At 48.6% G+C, this 13,573-nt stretch overlaps 1 protein-coding gene across 5 annotated transcripts in view; it reads left to right on the plus strand.

Moving 5' to 3' along the window:
* Positions 1 to 13,573, plus strand: part of ap2a1 (adaptor related protein complex 2 subunit alpha 1) — a 71,862-nt gene that overhangs the window by 28,890 nt on the left and 29,399 nt on the right. For 4 of the 5 annotated variants that reach the window (XM_041817317.1, XM_041817320.1, XM_041817321.1 and 1 more), the window contains 11 exons: positions 1,759 to 1,952; positions 2,047 to 2,176; positions 2,264 to 2,365; positions 3,536 to 3,795; positions 3,941 to 4,109; positions 4,238 to 4,375; positions 4,457 to 4,639; positions 5,087 to 5,184; positions 5,265 to 5,496; positions 5,575 to 5,763; positions 5,842 to 5,996. In XM_041817317.1, coding sequence (XP_041673251.1) covers positions 1,759 to 1,952; positions 2,047 to 2,176; positions 2,264 to 2,365; positions 3,536 to 3,795; positions 3,941 to 4,109; positions 4,238 to 4,375; positions 4,457 to 4,639; positions 5,087 to 5,184; positions 5,265 to 5,496; positions 5,575 to 5,763; positions 5,842 to 5,996 — 1,850 coding nt within the window. Of the gene's footprint in view, positions 1 to 1,758; positions 1,953 to 2,046; positions 2,177 to 2,263; positions 2,366 to 3,535; positions 3,796 to 3,940; positions 4,110 to 4,237; positions 4,376 to 4,456; positions 4,640 to 5,086; positions 5,185 to 5,264; positions 5,497 to 5,574; positions 5,997 to 13,573 lie in introns of all 5 variants that reach the window. The other variant, XM_041817319.1, reaches the window with a different exon arrangement.

Genomic DNA, 13,573 nt, shown 5'->3' on the forward strand with positions numbered 1-13,573 from the left:
ACTGACGCGCAAACTCGCAGAGGTGATGTTCTATAGGTGGGCAGGGTGACTTCAGGATGTTCTAGCTCCATCTGCTGGTGATAACACTGAACTACACTCACAGAGGTGATGTTCTATAGGTGGGCAGGGTGACTTCAGGATGTTCTAGCTCCATCTGCTGGTGATAACACTGAACTACACTCACAGATCCAGTCAGCAGGTCTACTATGAGGGTGCTGGTTCTTGGTGAATGATGGAGAGGCAGAGCTTTAGCCATCCTACATCCCAACAGATAAGACTACAACTACCATGATGCACTTTGAGTCAACACCTCTGAGACTGAACCCGACATTAGAGGATGTTTAAGACATACACTGGGCCTGGTGTTTGGTGCAAATCAGATAACATTGTAGAAGGAACGTGAAAGGATATTAAATATTAAGAGGCTAATGAACACATGAAGAGGATATTAAAATATTTGGAGGCTGATAAAGTTATCCAGAGGCTGAAAACGTAGATTATTATATTAAAACAGATAGGGCTGAATGATTGGGGAAAAATCTGATTTTTTTCTCAGTTTTATGATTTAATTTGCATCTTGTGCATTTTTTTTAACAAATCCCAGTAATAAACCATTCTACATGAAAACAACCCATCATCAGATAGACCAGGCCGGTGTGTTAGGATCAAGTTAGATGATACATAAAACAATATGAATGACATACTTAGTTTATCTCCTTCAGTCACACTGAATTATTGACTGATTAGTTTACATTCAGTCTTGTTTGCATCATAAGCCCCACTAGGGCTGATCAGTTCTAAAAAATGATCTTTGATTATTTTGACTCCTGCTGCAGATGTGAACTGTTTTATTAGAGGGTATTTTTATGTCACTCATTATTACTAAGAAAAAAATATACAAAAAATAATGAAAACAGGAGTTTTGCAAACTATTCTAAAAAAAGAAAGGAAGTTTAAATGTTTGCACGGTCACTCTGGCACCAACACTCGCCCAGGCTGGTCCCACAGAGTTTAATGGCTGAGGTCAGGACTGCTGGCAGGACGTTCCCTCCTCTCCATCCCAGATTCTGGAGGTAGTCTCTGATAAACCCCGCTCTGTGGGGGTCAGCTATACACCATACGGCTACGGCGTTACCATGGTTACAGATTCTCATCTCCATATCTCTGCATTGAGATCGATGACACTGATGACAGTCAGACACCTGGTAGTCCTCACCTGGGGAACCTGAAGCTCCAAACAAGAGTCACTAGTAGAATCAGCTGTGTGGGATTGGCACAGAAGATCTGGAACATTTTTCCTGGACCAACCCACATCCTCAGCTCTGCTGCTCATTCCTCACATGTTCACACAGATGTGGCTCCATTTAGGATGATGTTACTCTGCATGGTTTAGTCTTTCTCCTTCTGTTTCTGGCCCTCTTCTTCTTGTGTTTTCTGTACTGTGAAGGTTAGAGAGGCACTTTAAAGCTCAGCTCAGGATGTAAATGCTGTAGTGGACATTATCTAACCTCCTAACAGTCCCTATGGTAGTAAATGTTCATTAAAGACTAAATACATGAAGGCCTTAGAGAACTGGAGTCAGGAAAGGAAGGATGGTTGAAAGCTCTATGCCTGATGTTTTTAACCCTTAAAGGCTCTACAGCAGAGCTCTACTGTGAGCAGAAGTCCTAGTTGAACCTTGTTTTATTGTTGTTTTATGTTTTAAATGTGCGCGTCTGATGTTTTTCACCCTGAAACCTCCGTGGCGTCCTCCTGCAGGGTTACCTGTTCATCTCAGTGCTGGTAAACAGCAACAGCGAGCTGATCCGTCTGATCAATAACGCCATCAAGAATGACCTGTCAAGCCGTAACCCCACCTTCATGTGCCTGGCCCTTCACTGCATCGCCAATGTGGGGAGCCGTGAGATGGCTGAGGCCTTCGCCAGCGAGATCCCCCGGATCCTGGTGGCTGGGTGAGTGGACAGGATGGTTTTGTCTGGTTTTATGTGTCGAAGGTAAATCAGGCGTCTGTGACCGATGGCGGCGGTGTGCCTGTGTTGTCTGCAGGGATACCATGGACAGCGTGAAGCAGTCGGCCGCTCTGTGTCTGCTGAGGCTCTACAAGACGTCTCCTGACCTCGTACTGATGGGGGAGTGGACGTCCCGCGTGGTTCACCTGCTCAACGACCAGCACATGGTGAGAGCTCCTGTCCTGGTTATTGATCTGGATTGACAGAAAAGGTGTCTGACACGATGATGACGGCTGTGTGTGCGTGTGTTTTAGGGGGTGGTGACAGCAGCCATCTCTCTCATCACGTGTCTGAGCCAGAAGAATCCGGATGAGTTTAAGACCTGCGTGTCCCTGGCCGTGTCCCGACTCAGCAGGGTGAGTATCTGAGAGAAATTTGGTGGGAGTCCTGGAACAGACAGAGTAAATGTGTGATTCTCTAGTGTAGTGAAGCTTTAGACCAGTGATACTCAACGTGTGGCTGTTCTCCGTCTTCATTTGAAACATTATTCCCCCAGAAAACGTTAAAAAAGGGGAACTGACTTCAGAAATTATCCATTAGACGTCACAATCAGTTTGAATCCCCACAATAATACAGTTGGCTGTAATTTTCAACCATTATTTTTTTGTCTGTTGTATGTTGTAGATTTATGTTGCCCTTATTTGCATTTTTTGCTTTTATTTCAGATTTTTTGCTACTGTTAATCCATTTTACTACTTCTATCCCATTTTTGCCAACAGTTATTTTGCCTCTTTTATCCTGCTTTTTGCTATTTGCAATTTTTTTTTCGTTTTTTGCCACTTTTTCACCCATTTAAGCCGATTTTGCCATTACATGCCACTGTTTTCAGCATTCTTGCCACTCTTTGCTGGTTTTTGCCCATTTTAGCCACTTTTACACTCATTTTTTGCCATGTTTTTGCTGTTTTTAGCCATTTTTTGCCACCTGTAACTAATTTTTTGGTAAATTCTCATCCCTTTTTCCCACTTACTGCCCTATTCTGACACTTTTTCTCCCTGTTTTGCCGATTTTCGCCCACTTTATGCCATTTTATGCCTACTGTGCCCCTTTTTCGCTCCTTTTTGCCACTTTTTAGCAGCTGTTTGACCATTATTTACCACCTTGTACTTATTTTTATAGCCACTTGAATCAGTTTTTGCCACTTTTCACCACTTAAATTGTGGCTCTGCGAAATTATTTGCCACCTTCTACGAATTTTCACAGTGAAGGCAAATAAAAAGGCATTGGACCCAGTGTCGGAGTGCGTGATGTTTTTTTTTTTGGATTACGGATCTGAAAAAAACGCATCCGAAAATAATGATCCCAGTGTGAAAAGACCTTTACAAAGGCATTTTCAACAGTTTGTCTCTTTGGTTGAACAGGGTTGTTTTAGAGGGTGTTTTCAGTGGAACGGTGGTGTTGTTTTCTCCCCACCCTGCCTACACCTGTCTGTCTCCTGGAGGACGCTGTTAGTGTATTTCTTCCAGAGGCGGTCCAGCAGCAGCAGAGCCTTCCTTTACTTCCTCTCTGACCCCTCTCTTCTACAGATCGTGTCGTCGGCCTCCACTGACCTGCAGGATTACACCTACTACTTCGTCCCTGCACCGTGGCTCTCCTGCAAGCTGCTGCGCCTGCTGCAGTGCTACCCTCCGCCAGAAGATGGCGCTGTGAAAGGCCGTCTGGTGGAGTGTCTGGAGACTATCCTAAATAAGGCCCAGGAGCCCCCCAAGTCCAAGAAGGTTCAGCACTCCAATGCCAAGAACGCCATCCTGTTTGAGGCGATCTCTCTCATCATCCACTACGACAGGTGGGCGGAAATATGAACCAGTCAGGTCACTGTTTATAACCACATCATCATCAGTTTATCTGCAGTGTCTGATGGTTCTAATAGAACATTTAGGTTAGAGCTAATCTGTTCTGCTGATGGACGTGTCATTCCTTTTTCTCTGCAGCGAGCCCAACCTGCTGGTGCGAGCGTGTAACCAGCTGGGCCAGTTCTTGCAGCACAGAGAGACTAATCTGCGGTACCTGGCCCTGGAGAGCATGTGCACTCTGGCCAGCTCCGAGTTTTCCCACGAAGCAGTCAAGACGCACATCGAGACCGTCATCAACGCCCTCAAGGTGGCGCTAAAGACTCAGTCTCTGCACACATCAGGACTAAAACAACATCCTCCAGTCATTAGTGGAGCTGTATTTAACATGCCAACAGTTAACCACACCCAGTAACCTTCTGATCGCTCTCTCTGCAGACCGAGAGGGACGTGAGCGTTCGACAGAGAGCGGCCGACCTGCTGTACGCCATGTGTGACCGCAGCAACGCCAAGCAGATCGTAGCGGAGATGCTGAGCTACCTGGAGACAGCAGACTACTCCATCAGAGAGGAGATGGTGGGGCAGAGACTGAGGATCCATTCAGAGCTCCTCTAACTCCTGTGATCAGATCTGATGGGTGGTGTCTTCCTCCTGCAGGTGCTGAAGGTCGCCATCCTCGCAGAGAAGTATGCCGTGGATTACTCCTGGTACGTGGACACCATCCTGAACCTCATCCGCATCGCTGGAGACTACGTCAGCGAGGAGGTTTGGTACCGTGTCATTCAGATCGTCATCAACCGAGACGACGTGCAGGGCTACGCCGCCAAGACGGTCTTTGAGGTGGGACCAGGCTTCTTTACCATGAATACAGACGAATGAGGACTCCTCTTTAGTGTGGATTTATTCTGATGATTCTGCATCACATCTAAAAACAGCTGTTAGATTCACCTTATTATACAGGTGTGACTTTACCTGATCCACCTGTTGGAGATCTCTATTCTCATGTTGTTACAGATTTTACTGCACAGACCCTGAAGCATCATCAGTAGCAGCTTTTGTGCTCTTAGATAAGATTCTTTTGACTTTATCTTGAGTAGATTCATAGAGCAGTAGTTTCTACCTTGGTAAATTCAGACTAAAGTAACAGGTTGTTCTGGAGTACAGCAGTCTTGTGTTTTTCCCCTCCTGCTGTACCGTGTGGTTTGTTCTTGGTGTTAAATGTCTGTAAGTGTGCTAAAATGCTAAACCAGTCACTAATGGCCGTGTTCCTCTGGTCGTCTGCTGCAGGCCTTGCAGGCTCCGGCCTGCCATGAGAACATGGTGAAGGTCGGAGGTTATATCCTGGGAGAGTTTGGAAACCTTATTGCTGGTGACCCTCGGTCCAGGTACGCCTGTTTTAAGGCTGCTGAAGCATCGAACTGCTGTTGATGATGATGAGTAATAACCATGCTGTCTTCTCTCTCAGCCCTCTGGTCCAGTTTAACCTTCTTCATTCCAAGTTCCACCTGTGCTCGGTGCCGACCCGTGCCCTGCTGCTGTCCGCCTACATCAAGTTCATCAACCTGTTCCCAGAGACCAAGGCCACCATCCAGGAGGTTCTGCGCTGCGACAGCCAGATCCGAAACTCAGACGTGGAGCTGCAGCAGAGAGCCGTGGAGTACCTGAAGCTGTCCTCCATCGCCAGCACCGACGTCCTGGTGGGTGCTGAGGGATAGCCCTGATCGTTAGCTTAATGTCAGCCCTGCGGTCTTCACTGTCGTCGTCTGTCCCCGCAGGCCACCGTCCTGGAGGAGATGCCGCCCTTCCCAGAGAGGGAGTCGTCCATCCTGGCTAAACTGAAGAAGAAGAAGGGCCCAGGAGCCGTCTCCGTGACAGAGCTGGAGGACAACAAGAGGGAGGGCGGGGAGCTGAATGGAGGGGCCGACCGGGGGCCCGACACTTCAGCCATGGCGGCCTCCAACGCGGTGAGCGTGCTCCGTGTATATTTACTGTTAAATTCTTCGACTGTCATGGTCCTAATCCGTCTCTCTGCTCTCCTCCAGTCCACCCCGTCTCCGTCTGCAGACCTCCTGGGGATCCGTTCTGCTGCTCCTGTCGGTGCTGCTCCAGCCAGCGCTGGCAGCCTATTGGTGGATGTGTTCTCTGAGGCGGGGCCTGCGGCGCCCTCTGCTGCTGTGAACGATGACGGCTTCCTCAGGTAAACGCTCTTTATCGGTAGATGTGGAGACGCTGGCATCTGAGACAGAAACATAATCCTGCAGGGATCGATCTGTGAAGAGGAATATTAGATCAAACAAAGTCATCAATAATGTGGCCTCAGATTGAACCATGAAAACACTAGTTAGTGACCAGTCAAACCATTCTACAGTGGCCTTCCCAGTCTGACCTGTTAGCCTCTTATTCAGCCGACTCCATGATGAAGCTTCCTCTCTCAGAAACATGGAATAATCAGAAAGTTAGCGTACCATCAAATCTGGTGTATAAGTCTAACTTTAGTACCTCTGTACCCCATGTGTCCTAAATACCAGTCTGACCAGTATACCAGTATAAATACAGAGACCATTACAGCCACAGGTTTAGCTTCCATCATCCTCCCGATGGAAAGGCTCCTATCAGTGCAGATGGATCTGATTCAGAACAACGCTGACCTGCTAGGGTTGGTGCCACTTTTTACCGTCTTTTCTCTGTTATGAGATCAGAGTGCTGCATTTAAAGAAACGTGGAGTAAACTCTTCAGTAAATAAAGGGTGTGGAGATTCTTCATAAAGAGCTGGGCAGTGTGAGTCCTAGACTGTGAGTCTGTCTCAGCTATCACCACAGGCTGAGTCTAATATTACAGTTAGCTAACTCCATACAGAGGAAACAGACGAGCCACTCAGAAAAAGCTCGCTGTGACTCAGGAAACGGGTTTAACCTCTCTGGAGTCTACTAAAGGAACAGACTGGTTTAAACAGACTGAGGCTGGTACAGCAGGTGGACTTACACTCCAGATGTCCTGTTTAGACACCAGGAGGATCCTCTCTGTCAGTAACAAAGCTGATGAAGAGAACGCATCCCCCTCAGAGTCTGTGATACCAGCAGACGGTCAGGATGATGGAGCTCTGTGAACACTGCAGGGTTTCCTGTCTCTAACTTTGACTTGTGTTGTTGTGTGGCGTGTCTGTGCTGTTTAACTTACACAGCTAACTGTAACGTGTCTCTGCTGTTGGATCTGTCTTTCTTTGCTCTATCTTTGTCTGATGAGGACCTGTCGACCAGGAGACGCTTTAATCACACGTTAGAAACTCTGGTTTTATTGTCTGAAAAACCTCCTTCAGTACATGGTCGGACACAGTGGTTCTGTTAGAGACCGCTGATGTAAAAATTACAGCTAACTCTGAGCCAGACCTTTAAAACAAGAGTTTAACATTTACAGATGTCCTCTCTGCCCGCTAACAAACCGTCTCTCTGATTCAGCCCTGAGGTGTCCCGTAAACCAGCGTTACCTGGATCCTTAACTCACATCAGATCCCATCAGTGGGCCATGCCACAACACCTCCAACTGTTTGGTCTGCAGTCAGACCAGTATAGAGGATCCTGGTCTAACAGAGGCGTTAGTAGGTGGACCTCAGGATGTCAGACCAGTATAGAGGATCCTGGTCTAACAGAGGCATTAGTAGGTGGACCTCAGGATGTCAGACCAGTATAGAGGATCCTGGTCTAACAGAGGCGTTAGTAGGTGGACCTCAGGATGTCAGACCAGTATAGAGGATCCTGGTCTAACAGAGGCATTAGTAGGTGGACCTCAGGATGTCAGACCAGTATAGAGGATCCTGGTCTAACAGAGGCGTTAGTAGGTGGACCTCAGGATGTCAGACCAGTATAGAGGATCCTGGTCTAACAGAGGCATTAGTAGGTGGACCTCAGGATGTCAGACCAGTATAGAGGATCCTGGTCTAACAGAGGCGTTAGTAGGTGGACCTCAGGATGTCAGACCAGTATAGAGGATCCTGGTCTAACAGAGGCGTTAGTAGGTGGACCTCAGGATGTCAGACCAGTATAGAGGATCCTGGTCTAACAGAGGCGTTAGTAGGTGGACCTCAGGATGTCAGACCAGTATAGAGGATCCTGGTCTAACAGAGGCATTAGTAGGTGGACCTCAGGATGTCAGACCAGTATAGAGGATCCTGGTCTAACAGAGGCATTAGTAGGTGGACCTCAGGATGTCAGACCAGTATAAAGGATCCTGGTCTAACAGAGGCGTTAGTAGGTGGACCTCAGGATGTCAGACCAGTATAAAGGATCCTGGTCTAACAGAGGCGTTAGTAGGTGGACCTCAGGATGTCAGACCAGTATAGAGGATCCTGGTCTAACAGAGGTGTTAGTAGATGTGGTGGACCTCAGGATGTCAGACCAGTATAGAGGATCCTGGTCTAACAGAGGCGTTAGTAGGTGGCCCTCAGGATGTCAGACCAGTATAGAGGATCCTGGTCTAACAGAGGCGTTAGTAGATGTGGTGGTCCTCAGGATGTCAGACCAGTATAGAGGATCCTGGTCTAACAGAGGCATTAGTAGGTGGACCTCAGGATGTCAGACCAGTATAGAGGATCCTGGTCTAACAGAGGCATTAGTAGGTGGACCTCAGGATGTCAGACCAGTATAGAGGATCCTGGTCTAACAGAGGCGTTAGTAGGTGGACCTCAGGATGTCAGACCAGTATAGAGGATCCTGGTCTAACAGAGGCATTAGTAGGTGGACCTCAGGATGTCAGACCAGTATAGAGGATCCTGGTCTAACAGAGGCATTAGTAGGTGGACCTCAGGATGTCAGACCAGTATAGAGGATCCTGGTCTAACAGAGGCGTTAGTAGGTGGACCTCAGGATGTCAGACCAGTATAGAGGATCCTGGTCTAACAGAGGCATTAGTAGGTGGACCTCAGGATGTCAGACCAGTATAGAGGATCCTGGTCTAACAGAGGCATTAGTAGGTGGACCTCAGGATGTCAGACCAGTATAGAGGATCCTGGTCTAACAGAGGCGTTAGTAGGTGGACCTCAGGATGTCAGACCAGTATAGAGGATCCTGGTCTAACAGAGGCGTTAGTAGGTGGACCTCAGGATGTCAGACCAGTATAGAGGATCCTGGTCTAACAGAGGCGTTAGTAGGTGGACCTCAGGATGTCAGACCAGTATAGAGGATCCTGGTCTAACAGAGGCATTAGTAGGTGGACCTCAGGATGTCAGACCAGTATAGAGGATCCTGGTCTAACAGAGGCGTTAGTAGGTGGCCCTCAGGATGTCAGACCAGTATAGAGGATCCTGGTCTAACAGAGACGTTAGTAAATGTGGTGGACCTAAGGATGTCAGACCAGTATAGAGGATCCTGGTCTAACAGAGGCGTTAGTAGATGTGGTGGTCCTCAGGATGTCAGACCAGTATAGAGGATCCTGGTCTAAAAGAGGCGTTAGTAGATGTGGTGGTCCTCAGGATGTCAGACCAGTATAGAGGATCCTGGTCTAACAGAGGCGTTAGTAGGTGGCCCTCAGGATGTCAGACCAGTATAGAGGATCCTGGTCTAACAGAGGCATTAGTAGGTGGACCTCAGGATGTCAGACCAGTATAGAGGATCCTGGTCTAACAGAGGCATTAGTAGGTGGACCTCAGGATGTCAGACCAGTATAGAGGATCCTGGTCTAACAGAGGCGTTAGTAGGTGGACCTCAGGATGTCAGACCAGTATAGAGGATCCTGGTCTAACAGAGGCGTTAGTAGATGTGGTGGACCTCAGGATGTCAGACCAGTATAGAGGATCCTGGTCTAACAGAGGCGTTAGTAGGTGGCCCTCAGGATGTCAGACCAGTATAGAGGATCCTGGTCTAACAGAGGCGTTAGTAGATGTGGTGGTCCTCAGGATGTCAGACCAGTATAGAGGATCCTGGTCTAACAGAGGCGTTAGTAGGTGGCCCTCAGGATGTCAGACCAGTATAGAGGATCCTGGTCTAACAGAGGCGTTAGTAGGTGGACCTCAGGATGTCAGACCAGTATAGAGGATCCTGGTCTAACAGAGGCATTAGTAGGTGGACCTCAGGATGTCAGACCAGTATAGAGGATCCTGGTCTAACAGAGGCATTAGTAGGTGGACCTCAGGATGTCAGACCAGTATAGAGGATCCTGGTCTAACAGAGGCGTTAGTAGGTGGACCTCAGGATGTCAGACCAGTATAGAGGATCCTGGTCTAACAGAGGCGTTAGTAGGTGGACCTCAGGATGTCAGACCAGTATAGAGGATCCTGGTCTAACAGGGGCGTTAGTAGATGTGGTGGCCCTCAGGATGTCAGACCAGTATAGAGGATCCTGGTCTAACAGAGGCGTTAGTAGGTGGCCCTCAGGATGTCAGACCAGTATAGAGGATCCTGGTCTAACAGAGGCGTTAGTAGGTGGACCTCAGGATGTCAGACCAGTATAGAGGATCCTGGTCTAACAGAGGCGTTAGTAGGTGGACCTCAGGATGTCAGACCAGTATAGAGGATCCTGGTCTAACAGAGGTGTTAGTAGATGTGGTGGACCTCAGGATGTCAGACCAGTATAGAGGATCCTGGTCTAACAGAGGCGTTAGTAGGTGGACCTCAGGATGTCAGACCAGTATAGAGGATCCTGGTCTAACAGAGGCGTTAGTAGATGTGGTGGTCCTCAGGATGTCAGACCAGTATAGAGGATCCTGGTCTAACAGAGGCATTAGTAGGTGGACCTCAGGATGTCAGACCAGTATAGAGGATCCTGGTCTAACAGAGGCGTTAGTAGGTGGACCTCAGGATGTCAGACCAGTATAGAGGATCCTGGTCTAACAGAGGCGTTAGTAGGTGGACCTCAGGATGTCAGACCAGTATAGAGGATCCTGGTCTAACAGAGGCGTTAGTAGATGTGGTGGACCTCAGGATGTCAGACCAGTATAGAGGATCCTGGTCTAACAGAGGCGTTAGTAGATGTCCCTCAGGAGTTCAGACCAGAAAAGAGTATACTAGTCTAAAAGAGGCGTTAGTAGAGGTGGCCCTCAGGATGTCAGACCAGTATAGAGGATCCTGGTCTAACAGAGGCATTAGTAGGTGGACCTCAGGATGTCAGACCAGTATAGAGGATCCTGGTCTAACAGAGGCATTAGTAGGTGGACCTCAGGATGTCAGACCAGTATAGAGGATCCTGGTCTAACAGAGGCGTTCGTAGTTGGCCCTCAGGAAGACAGACCAGTATAGAGGATCCTGGTCTAACAGAGGCGTTAGTAGATGTGGTGGAGCTCATGATTTCAGAACAGTATATAGGATCCTGGTATAACAGAGGAGTTAGTAGGTGGACCTCAGGATGTCAGACCAGTATAGAGGATCCTGGTCTAACAGAGGCGTTAGTAGGTGGACCTCAGGATGTCAGACCAGTATAGAGGATCCTGGTCTAACAGAGGCGTTAGTAGATGTGGTGGCCCTCAGGATGTCAGACCAGTATAGAGGATCCTGGTCTAACAGAGGCGTTAGTAGGTGGACCTCAGGATGTCAGACCAGTATAGAGGATCCTGGTCTAACAGAGGCATTAGTAGGTGGACCTCAGGATGTCAGACCAGTATAGAGGATCCTGGTCTAACAGAGGCATTAGTAGGTGGACCTCAGGATGTCAGACCAGTATAGAGGATCCTGGTCTAACAGAGGCGTTAGTAGGTGGACCTCAGGATGTCAGACCAGTATAGAGGATCCTGGTCTAACAGAGGCGTTAGTAGGTGGACCTCAGGATGTCAGACCAGTATAGAGGATCCTGGTCTAACAGAGGCGTTAGTAGGTGGACCTCAGGATGTCAGACCAGTATAGAGGATCCTGGTCTAACAGAGACGTTAGTAAATGTGGTGGACCTAAGGATGTCAGACCAGTATAGAGGATCCTGGTCTAACAGAGGCGTTAGTAGATGTGGTGGTCCTCAGGATGTCAGACCAGTATAGAGGATCCTGGTCTAACAGAGGCGTTAGTAGATGTGGTGGTCCTCAGGATGTCAGACCAGTATAGAGGATCCTGGTCTAACAGAGGCATTAGTAGGTGGACCTCAGGATGTCAGACCAGTATAGAGGATCCTGGTCTAACAGAGGCATTAGTAGGTGGACCTCAGGATGTCAGACCAGTATAGAGGATCCTGGTCTAACAGAGGCGTTAGTAGGTGGACCTCAGGATGTCAGACCAGTATAGAGGATCCTGGTCTAACAGAGGCGTTAGTAGGTGGACCTCAGGATGTCAGACCAGTATAGAGGATCCTGGTCTAACAGAGGTGTTAGTAGATGTGGTGGACCTCAGGATGTCAGACCAGTATAGAGGATCCTGGTCTAACAGAGGCGTTAGTAGGTGGACCTCAGGATGTCAGACCAGTATAGAGGATCCTGGTCTAACAGAGGCGTTAGTAGATGTGGTGGTCCTCAGGATGTCAGACCAGTATAGAGGATCCTGGTCTAACAGAGGCATTAGTAGGTGGACCTCAGGATGTCAGACCAGTATAGAGGATCCTGGTCTAACAGAGGCATTAGTAGGTGGACCTCAGGATGTCAGACCAGTATAGAGGATCCTGGTCTAACAGAGGCGTTAGTAGGTGGACCTCAGGATGTCAGACCAGTATAGAGGATCCTGGTCTAACAGAGGCGGTAGGAGATGTGGTGGTCTCAGGATGTCAGACCAGTATAGAGGATCCTGGTCTAACAGAGAGGCATTAGTCGGTGGACCTCAGGATGTCAGACCAGTATAGAGGATCCTGGTCTAACAGAGGCGTTAGTAGGTGGACCTCAGGATGTCAGACCAGTATAGAGGATCCTGGTCTAACAGAGGCGTTAGTAGGTGGACCTCAGGATGTCAGACCAGTATAGAGGATCCTGGTCTAACAGAGGCGTTAGTAGATGTGGTGGCCCTCAGGATGTCAGACCAGTATAGAGGATCCTGGTCTAACAGAGGCGTTAGTAGATGGACCTCAGGATGTCAGACCAGTATAGAGGATCCTGGTCTAACAGAGGCGTTAGTAGGTGGACCTCAGGATGTCAGACCAGTATAGAGGATCCTGGTCTAACAGAGGCATTAGTAGGTGGACCTCAGGATGTCAGACCAGTATAGACGATCCTGGTCTAACAGAGGCGTTAGTAGGTGGCCCTCAGGATGTCAGACCAGTATAGAGGATCCTGGTCTAACAGAGGCGTTAGTAGGTGGCCCTCAGGATGTCAGACCAGTATAGAGGATCCTGGTCTAACAGGGGCGTTAGTAGATGTGGTGGCCCTCAGGATGTCAGACCAGTATAGAGGATCCTGGTCTAACAGAGGCGTTAGTAGGTGGCCCTCAGGATGTCAGACCAGTATAGAGGATCCTGGTCTAACAGAGGCGTTAGTAGGTGGACCTCAGGATGTCAGACCAGTATAGAGGATCCTGGTCTAACAGAGGCATTAGTAGGTGGACCTCAGGATGTCAGACCAGTATAGAGGATCCTGGTCTAACAGAGGCGTTAGTAGGTGGACCTCAGGATGTCAGACCAGTATAGAGGATCCTGGTCTAACAGAGGCGTTAGTAGGTGGCCCTCAGGATGTCAGACCAGTATAGAGGATCCTGGTCTAACAGGGGCGTTAGTAGGTGGCCCTCAGGATGTCAGACCAGTATAGAGGATCCTGGTCTAACAGGGGCGTTAGTAGATGTGGTGGCCCTCAGGATGTCAGACCAGTATAGAGGATCCTGGTCTAACAGAGGTGTTAGTAGATGTGGTGGACCTCAGGATGTCAGACCAGTATAGAGGATCCTG

This window comes from Cheilinus undulatus, linkage group 21 (genome assembly GCF_018320785.1).
Source record: "Cheilinus undulatus linkage group 21, ASM1832078v1, whole genome shotgun sequence".
NCBI classification, from domain to species: Eukaryota; Metazoa; Chordata; class Actinopteri; order Labriformes; family Labridae; genus Cheilinus; species Cheilinus undulatus.